Source organism: Crinia signifera, chromosome 11 (assembly GCF_055691185.1).
Source record: "Crinia signifera chromosome 11, ASM5569118v1, whole genome shotgun sequence".
NCBI lineage: Eukaryota > Metazoa > Chordata > Amphibia > Anura > Myobatrachidae > Crinia > Crinia signifera.
The window spans coordinates 7,560,602-7,571,071 of record NC_139227.1 but is presented as its reverse complement, the minus strand read 5'-3'; the positions used below and the strand labels follow the sequence as shown (position 1 = coordinate 7,571,071).

General features: G+C 43.4%; 1 protein-coding gene across 1 annotated transcript in view; it reads right to left on the bottom strand.

Annotated features, from left to right (window-relative positions):
- Positions 1-8,680: 8,680 nt before the first annotated feature.
- The window catches only part of ZNF423 (zinc finger protein 423), a 240,761-nt gene continuing 238,971 nt past the window's right edge, over positions 8,681-10,470 (bottom strand). Inside the window, exon 8 of the mRNA XM_083165243.1 lies at positions 8,681-9,321. Coding sequence (XP_083021369.1) covers positions 9,292-9,321 — 30 coding nt within the window. The 3' untranslated portion in view covers positions 8,681-9,291. The remainder of the gene's footprint in view (positions 9,322-10,470) is intronic.

The following is a 10,470-nucleotide window of genomic DNA, read 5'->3' as shown; positions in this document are numbered from 1 at the left end:
CTAGGGACCGGATCTGAATCACAGAACCGGCCAACTGATTTTTTTCCCAGGAGCCGGCACAAATTATTCACAGTGATGAGCACGGGCTCCTGATGCTGTACTGCACACATATCAGCTGTAGCCAGAGGAGTGGGGGACACTACACAATGGTCTCACCCGCCAAGGCTGCCTGTTACAATAAAGCTCTTTTACAGGTATAGAAAGGGTTAAGCCAGGGACATTCTAGTGAATAGGATATTTACACTCTGCCCACCCCATTCAAGTCAGGGTAGGTAAGGACTATAATTGGCCGAATACCATCCAGTCAATGTCCTAGGGCACCGCCTTGTTCTAAAGATGGGAATACAGTATTTCAAGTTGCTAGGTTAACCTATATATGGTCAAATAAAAAGAATAATGCAATGTAACACTTTAAGTCAACTCCAAGCTGAGGGCCAACAATAAACCTAGTGTAGTGGCAGATATAAAACATGACTAGAAAATGTTCGGTACTCTTTACTTAGAAGGGCGCCCATCTCGGGCATCTCGGGGATTGAATGCACTAAACAATCGGGTGCGATCAACCGACGAGATGCCCGAGATTTCCCATAGGGAACAATGTTAAATGTCTCAATTGACCCGATTTTCCTGTTCAATGCCTCAATTGACCCAATTTTTCCATAGGAAACAATGTTAAATGGGCCACAGAGGCCAAATAGGCACCCTGAAGTGAATAATGGCCACCCGAATTGTTAACGCCACCCCACGATCAACGTCAACCCGAAGCGTGGCGAGCGCAGCGAGCCCGCGAGGGGCGTCGGTACGCGTCCTACGACCTTTTCATACCCCCACTATCCACGTCGGCGTGGAGTTGAGAATAGAAAGTGTGGCGAGCGCAGCGAGCCACCGAGCCCGAAGCGTGGCGAGCGCAGCGAGCCCCGCGAGGGGACGCGGATACCTTCACAGGTATCCGCGTCCCCTCGCGGGCTTCACAGCTGTCCGCGTGCGCTCGCCTCGCTGCGCTCGCCACACTTTCTATTCTCAACTCCACGCCAACGTGGATAGTGGGGGTATGAAAAGGTCGTAGGACGCGTACCGCCGCCCCTCGCGGGCTCGCTGCGCTCGCCACGCATCGGGTTGACGTTGATCGTGGGGTGGCGTTAACAATTCGGGTGGCCATTATACACTTCAGGGTGCCTATTTGGCCTCTGTGGCCCATTTAACATTGTTTCCTATGGAAAAATCGGGTCAATTGAGGCATTGAACAGGAAAATTGGGTCAATTGAGACATTTAACATTGTTCCCTATGGGAAATCTCGGGCATCTCGTCGGTTGATCGCACCCGATTTTTTAGTACATTCAATCCCCGAGATGCCCGAGATTTTTTACTAACGATGCCCATGATCAAAATCGTGGGCGCCCTTCTAAGTAAAGAGTACCAAATGTTCTAACAATGCTCTGTAGGAAACCGTCATACAGCGGAATTTGTACCAGCTCACAGAACATTTGATACAATCTTCTTTTGGGATGCAAAAAAGTAAATAAAAAAAAAAGAGTCTTTCGGTACTTGTTTCCTAGCACGGCGCCCACGATTTTCATCTTATGCCATCGTTTTGATCGCATCGATCGCATCGCATGCAATGAATTTTTTTTTTAAATTGTACAGGCACCCTGATGGGTGATTACTATGTTAAATGCACCCCCATTGTTAACCCCACTATGAAAGCCAACCCGAAGCGTGGAGAGCGCAGCGAGCCCGCGACGGTACGTGTCCTCCGACCTTTTCATACCCCCACTATCCACGTCGGCGCAGAGTTGATTTTATATAGTGTGGCGAGCGCACACTTCGGGCTCGCTGCGCTCACACTATATAAAATCAACTCCACGCCGACGTGGATAGTGGGGGTATGAAAAGGTCGGAGGACGCGTACCGCCGCCGCTCGCCACGCTTCGGGATGGCATTGATAGTGGGGGTGGCTTTAACTATGGGGGTGCATTTAACATAATAATCACCCATCAGGGTGCCTGTACAATTACAAATCGCATTGCATGCCATTGTAATGGCATGCGATGCGTCGCAATATTAAAATTGTACAGTGCGGCTCTTAGGACCCGAAAATCGGGTCCCATTGCATACCTTAATTAGTGATATGCGATGGCATATGATGGGCGCCGTGCTAGGAAACAAGTACCAGTCTTTCTAATTGCCCCGTGCCTACTGATAGCCTAAGCCACCTTGTAAATTCTCCAAATTTACCAATCCTCCAACAATACCTCTAGGCCCTTATTCTGGTTCACTCGCAAAAGCAAATTCCTTCTCAAATGGACAAAACCATGCTACACTGCAGGTGGGGCAGATGTAACACGTGCAGAGAGAATTAGATTTGGGTGGGGTTTTTCTTCAAAGTGAGATCTATATTGCAGTGTAAAAATAAAGCAGTCAGTATTTTCGCTGCACAGAAACAAAATAACTCACCCAAATCTAAATCTCTCTGCACGTGTTACATCTGCCCCCCCCCCCCCCCCTGCAGTGCACATGGCTTTGTCCAATCAGAAGAGAGTGAACCAGAATAAGGGCCATACAAGGTACTGTGACATACACAGAAAGGAGCACACTAGATTCAGGTGTGTATTCTTGTGTAGAGAGAGGCATATTCCCATGTCAGACTAATTCAGCAGAAGCAGCCACGTTGTGGACAGAGCCATTAGTGTCCACGCTGAAGGATGAGGCAAACAACTGAATTGAAGGTCTGAACAATGGTTTGGGACTACAAAATGTTACCTTCACTGTTATTCAAAGACTTTTACCTTGTCCTACGTACCTGGATGTATGTAGGTTGGGCAAAGCACAAGCAGTCAATATATTTGATTGTGTTCAGTTTTTTTTTAGCCAATCGCATTGTCCATATCATTTGGCAAGTTCTACCTTTTTTAAATCTTTGCAGTCCAATTTTTTTTTTTTGCAATTCTAATTTTTAACTTGTAATTTTTTATTCAGAAATGGTCTACATTGAATGTCGAATGATGGTAATGTTTTTATTTTAAAGTGGCTCGCCATTGGATCTGCTGGTCTGTACTGGCTTAATACCCCAGTACTAATTGTACCGGTTTTTAGCTGTGTTCTGGAAGTCATCACAGGACAATTGCAGCCAATCACCAGTAAGATGTTTCCCAATGTAGTGTGGAGCCCATAGCAAGTCTTGGAACACTTAAGCTGCGTTTCCGGTTAAGTATTTTGGTTTGGGGACTTCCGATAGCTGCGTCTGAGTGCTACACCACTGCCCCGCCAGTCTAGCACACTCGCATGACCATCCCTGGTATATCTAGCTGCCCAGCGCCACAGTACCTGCATGGAGAGGTAGTGAAAAAAATGCCCTGTACACATCTGGAAAGGGGACATGGGCACGCCCCTTTACCAGTGGCCACGCCCCCTTTCCGACAACTGCATACACACTTACCAATGACATTCGCAGCATGGCTGTCGCTAGCAATATCCTCCAGCGTCCTGCATGTACAGACAGAGTATGTTGCAGACTACATGTGGGAGCGCGACATTGTGTGTACACACTGGACTAATGGAACAGCAATGCATATCCGATGGCAGATATGGTGTCCAGAGGATAAAACATGCAGTGTGGACAAAGTGTGGCATTATTTGTAAGAGCAGTGGTTCTCAACCTTGGTCCTCAGGACCCCCCCCCCCCCAACAGTGCACATTTTCCAGGTCTCCACATAGAATCACAGGTAAAATAATTGGCTCCACCTTTTAAAATGTGTCAGTGAATAATGAGTGCACCTGTACATGTACAGAGTGACCTGGAAATAGTGTACTGTTGGGGGTCCTGGGGACCGAGGTTGAGAACCACTGCGTAATAGGGCACTTTACGGAGGGCCGAATTAGCTGAAAAGTGCTTGCACCTCCATAGGGGTGCGAGCAATTTTCAGTAAATTTGGGCCTCGAAGGGTGCGAGTTAGGCTTAATTCAGGAGCTGTGTTCATGGCAGAACGTGAAAGTCTCTCGGCTGACATGCTCACTAGCATCCCTTAGACACACCAATTGTAGTCCAGTTTTGCAAACATCTGAATGCCTTTCTGCCATTTCATCTCGCCACTTCAAACTCAAGATTTCCAAAACAGAATTAATTATATTCCAACCTTAACTTAAATCTGCAATCTCTCTCTTACTACTGGTACTTTTCCTTCTTTGCTCAAACATGCAGGGATTACTCCCATTCAAAAAAACACCATTGTGACCCTAACTCACTCTCTCTAACTATCGCCCTATCTCTCAGCTCCCATGCCTCTCCAAGCTACTGGAGAGACTGGTCTACTCTCACCTCACACACTTTCTTAACTCTCACACCCTATTAGACCCACTTCAGTCAGACTTTCGTTCCTAACATTCACTGAGACAGCACTGACTAAAGTGGTGAATGATCTGGTAACTGCCAAGTCTAAAGGCCATTACTCACTGCTTATTCTTCTAGATCTTTCTGCTGCGTTTGACACTGTGGATCACGCTCTTCTCATACAAACCCTGCACTCCCTAGGTCTTTATGATACAGCCCTTTCCTGGTTCACATCTTACCTATCTGATCGCTCTTTCAGTGTTCGCTTCTCTGGCTCTACTTCCTCTTCACTACCTCTGTCAGTCGGAGTTCTGCAAGGCTCAGTCTAAGGTCCTCTGCTTTTCTCAATCTATACTTCCTCTCTTGGCAAACTCATCAGCTCTTTTGGATTTCAGTATCATTTATATGCGGATGATACTCAAATCTATCAACCCGAGAGTTGTCGCCAGTGGTTTTGGGCTGAGTCTCTGACTCTCTGCCATCTCATCTTGGATATCGCCACCTCAAACTCAATATTTACTCCATACTCAAGAATTACTTATATTCCCACTAGCTAAGAACAGTTACCATCCTGATATCTCCATCACTGTTGACAACTCGACAATCTACCCTACCTCACAAGCTTGTTTGCCTAGGGGTCATCCTCGACTCTGAACTGTCCTGAACAGGTTGAAAAGTTCCCCACATTCAACCTGTCACCAAATCATGTTACATGCATCTAAAAAAACATACGAAATACGACCCTATCTCACACAAGACACTACTAAATCTCTTATCCATGCACTCATTATATCCCGCATTGATTATTGCAATAGTCTTCTAACTTGTCTTCCCAAGAACAGACTCTCACCACTGCAATTCATTCTTAATGCTGCTGCTAAGCTGATCTTCCTAGCAAGATGCTCATCGTCTGCTGATCCGCTCTGCCAGTCCCTCCAGTGGTTACCTGTGTTTTACCGTATTCAATATAAAACCCTTCCGCTAGTATATTAACCATATTGCACCAGCTTAGATCTCTTTACTTATCTCAAAATATTTCCCATCTAGATCACTCCACTCTGCACAAGATCTGCGTCTCTTCTGCACAGATCACCAGCTCCCATTCACTATTACAGGACTTTCATCGGGCTGCTCCCACCCTATGGAATGCCCTTCCACGCACAATAAGACTCTCCACTAGCCTCCAAACTTTCAAGCGTTCCCTGGAAACTCCCCTCTTCTGGCACGCCTATCATAGTTAAGTTCTATACGCATAACCCTCTGAGGCATTTATGTATTATATAGCTTCCCTTCTGGACCTACAAGCTATGCTATTACTGGAGCCTGTCCTTGTGCTTCCCTCCTATATCCCTATAGAAAAAGAATTTGACGGCAGATAAGAACCACTTGGCCTATCTAGTCTGCCCCTTTTTTAAACATGTTACCTCAAACCATATTTGATCCTTATTTTTTTTAAGGATATCAATATCCCAAGTATGTTTAAATTGTACTACTGTATTTGCCTCTACCACCTCTGATAGGAGGCTATTCCACTTATCTACTACCCTTTCTGTGAAGTAATTCTTCCTCAGATTTCCCCTAAACCTTCCCCCCTCTAGTGTCAGTGCATGTCCTCGTGTTCTGCTGCTCCTCTTCCTGTGAAGAATGTCTCCCACCTGTACCTTCCTCCCTCTAGTGTCAGTGCATGTCCTTGTGTTCTGCTGCTCCTCTTCCTGTGAATAATGTCTCCCACCTGGACCTTGTTAAAGCCCATAATATATTTGAAAGTTTCTATCATGTCCCCCCTTTCCCTTCTCTGCTCTAAAGTATACATATTAAGATCTTTTAGTCTTTCCTGGTACGTTTTGTGATGTAGGCCATGCACCATTTTAGTTGCTGTTCTTTGTACAGTCTGTAATGTATTTATATCCTTCTGGAGATATGGCCTCCAGAACTGAACACAATACTCTAGATGAGGTCGTACCAATGACCTATACAGTGGCATTATTACTTCTTTCTTTCTACTGCTGATTCCTCTCCCTATGCAACCAAGCATCCGACTTGCCTTCTTCATTGCTTTGTTACATTGCCTACCTGCCTTTAAGTCCCCTGAAATAGTGACACCTAGATCCGTCTGTTCCTGAGTAGTTTCCATTATAGTGCCATTATACTATATTTAGTCTTTGGATTTTTGAGACCCAAAATGCCTTTTTTGGGCATTAAACTGTAGTTGTCATGCTCTTGACTATTCCTCTAATCTACCTCGATAGTAAGCTTGCAGCAGGGCCTTCTTACCTCCAAGTCTATCTGTTGTTACCCAGTTTGTTTTATCTCTGTTTCCGCAACGTAAATCTGCTGCTCTATATAAGAAACTGCGGTACTTATGTATTATCTGGACTCCCATGTTAAATGCACCCTATTTTTTCATACCCCTACTATCCAACTACGCATGGAGTTGATTTTATATAGTGTGGCGAGCGCAGCGAGCCACCGTGCCCTAAGCGTGGCTCGCTGCGTGAGGACGCGGTCTCATAAGAAAAACGGGAGCCCAGATATTACATAAGTACCGAAACTTTAAATAAAGAAATTAATTAAATTCCCACCAGCTAAGAGTGGTTTCCAACCTGATATCTCAGTGATAATAGGAGAGATATATAACTATAGATTGTAAGCTTGCAAGCAGGGCCCTCCAACCTCTATGTTGGTTTGTTTCTACCCAGTTTGTTTTACTACTGTTGTTTCCGATTGTAAAGTGCAACAGAATATGCTGCGCTATATAAGACACTGTAAATAAATAAATTAAGCTCCACTGACCCGTATAGTTTGTGGAATGGCTTCAGCCAGTCAAGCAATTTCTGATAACAGATCCCATGAATCACTAGAAAATAAACCATATGATAACTCCTATTTTCATTGCACAATTATTTGAACCTCTTAATTTTCTAGAAGGCATTTTAATTTCTTCAAATGATAACTTTGAGAACATTACACTGCTAGGGAGCATAATATCACGTGAGGCGGATTGTGAACTGCCAGGAACAACCACAAGATTTGGGCAATGTTGTTGTGGTTATTACATACCTCCCAACTGTCCTATTTTTCGCGGGACCGTCCCGCTTTTTTGTGATGTTCCCGTGTCCCTCCCGGGGCCGGCAGTGTCCCGCGGCAATGGGGGGCAGCTGGGAGTCCCTGCAGCCTAATGAATAGAAGCTGTGCGCATGCGCACAGCGGTGCAGATGGAAAATGGGGGCATGGCCTAATCACAGCTAATTTGCATATGTCACGCACTCATTAGCATGGCCACACCTACTTTTCAGCCACGCGATTGTCCCTACTTCAGAAGAACAGAAGTTGGGAGGTATGGGTATTAGGCCTACCACTGCCAAAGAGATATTTCTGTGGCACTACTGAACTATTAGGCCCACCATTGCCAAGTATTATTTCGGTACTTGTGTAGTTTCACGGCGCCTGATATATCGGATGCGATATCGGCCGATATATCGGCTCGTTCCGAAGCGATTTTTGACCTGTTCAAAACCCCACTATCCACTATGCATGGAGTTGATTGTATATAGTTTGGCAAGCGCAGTAATCCCCTGGGCTCGCCACACTATAAAATCAACTCCATGCGTAGTGGATAGTGGGGTTATGAACAGGTCAAAAATCGCTTCGGTTCGAACAGATATATCGGCCGATATCGCATCCGATATATCGGGCGCCGTGTAAATTACACAAGTACCATTATTTCTGTGGCATTACTGAACTATTAGGCCTGCCACTGGCAAGTGATATTTCTGTGGCACTACTGAATGCTCCTGTTCAATGTGTTAACAAGCACCAAGATAAACTTATAGTTCATGTTTGCAACTCAGCCAAATCGTTGATCGCCAAAATTGGAAGTTTGATGGCACCCTTAATGACTGGCCTGCGTACTCACGTTAATTTTGTGGCTTCAATGGAAAACATTTCCTGTTTGTGAAAATAATTCATAATGTTATTTTGCAAAGTTTGGTCCCACTGGTGCCGCTTTCACTCTTCCCCCATCCCAGGGCTCTGATAGTGTTTTTCTATATTCCCTAGTTGCTCCATTTTATTTTATTTTCTTGTGTTTTTGAAATATACCCATTCAGTCGGCCTTTGGTTTGGGAATTGGAAGGTTTGTGTATAAATATATTATATATATATATATATATATATATATATATATATATATATATATATATATATATATATATATATATATATTCTCTATTTTTATATTGGCACCAATTATTTTGGTATTTACGGTGTTTTCATGATTTTGTATACCGAATTGTTTGTAAACTTTATGACTAAAATATAAATACCAATAAAAATTAGCAAAAAATCAAGACTTCGTTTTTAAACTTATTTCCCTTTATTCAACTGTACTTTAGTTATTGCAAATCAGATAAAGTCACATTTATAAAGCAGACCATCCAGTTGCTGATTATATTCATTAGACTGTCCTTCGTGAACCGACAAATCCAATCAAAGCATTCGTTTTTTTTTTTTCTTTAAGTAAAAAATAAAATAAAAATGGAGTAGACCGCCGCCAATCCATCACATCACATAAAAACACACAACTAAAAATTAGCAATTAAATGGTGAGGAAAATAAAAAATAACACTTCAAGCATTGAACTATCAATATAATACAATATGCAACCAAAGACAATGTCATTGGAACTGATTATTCTAACACTATAAATTCAGTCAGAAGCAGAAGCTCTAAAGAACACTAGTAAGAAGCAGAACAATAAAAATACTGAGCATGAAATACTTTTAATCTCTTCCATTAATATTCATTTCCAGCTGCTTATAATAGCAGCGCCTCATGGCCAAATCATTAGAGTTTTACATCTGGGTTGCAAATGACACTTTGATTGGATGTAATGTTCAAATGGTTTTCCCCACTGTGCCTCCGTCAAGTCTTCTGCAGAGAGAAGTCCTGTAGTGCCACTGGCTCACTGTGCGTGCTGGCTCAACGTGTGGTTCTGAAAAGACGAAGAAAGGAGAAAATGCATGAGGGGCGCAATAATAGAGCCCATACCCTCCTACTCAGTACCATTTACGAAGAACGCCACATAAAAGCCTCTCATTTGTTAAAAAAAAAAAAAATGAATTAAAAAAAAAAAAAAAAAAAAAAGGACAAAACGAAGGAAAAGAAAGCTCATAAGGAATGGCTGCCAATATGACACAGAATGCTTTGTACTGATGCTGACATGAACACAGATCACATTTTTTTCCCCTCGTCGCAGCCTAGTGCTGCCACCAGGTTTTCAATCCACGCAGGGAGGAGGAGAGGAATAAAGTAGCAATGGGAAGAAAGTCTACCCTGGAGGGGGGATTTTTTTTTTTTTCTGGCCGCAACGATAAAAAAAAAAATCTCCATCACCTTCAGGCCGTTTGCCGTATTGTGTCCTTTGTTCTATACAACAACTGGAGAGAGAGTTCCTCTGCCAAGAGAAAATAAATTGGCAGAGATGTGTGTTTACAACCCTGGAAATGCCTGAGCAGATCCAGCTGAATTCCAAGCTCTACAGCAACACATGTTCATTTTGGTGATAACCTTTTCAGTGCCAGGACAGACACCAGACATGCAGGACAGAGGCTACACACACACACACACACACACACACACACACACACACACACACACACACACACACACACACACACACACACACGCACGCACAGATGCTTTCCTAGAAATGTACCAAACCTGCCTCCTGTTTGGCACCGGGTTAAACAAGTAAATCAATTAACCAAGCTAAGAGTGTAGTATACCATTAAGTTATTCTAAATCATTCCTAGGAGCACTGGGGAGTCAAAATTTCCGATAACATACTGAGGGGTATTTACTAAAAAATAAAGCCAAAAAAAAAAAGCTGTATACAATAGTCTGTGTTCCTCCGATGATGTAAGAATAGGGGGTTTGGCACCGAAGGCTGCAGATTCCCTGAGGTGAAAGCACCATATGAATGGTAACGATTAGATCTACTCTACTGCGGAGTATCTAAAGATTGCTTAAATACAAAATCCTTTAAATCAGTTTTGCTTATACAACCCCAAAAAGAACCAAGGTGAAATAATCGGTGATTGATTGCAATTGTTATACTAAGTTGCATCCTTATTTTGTTTCA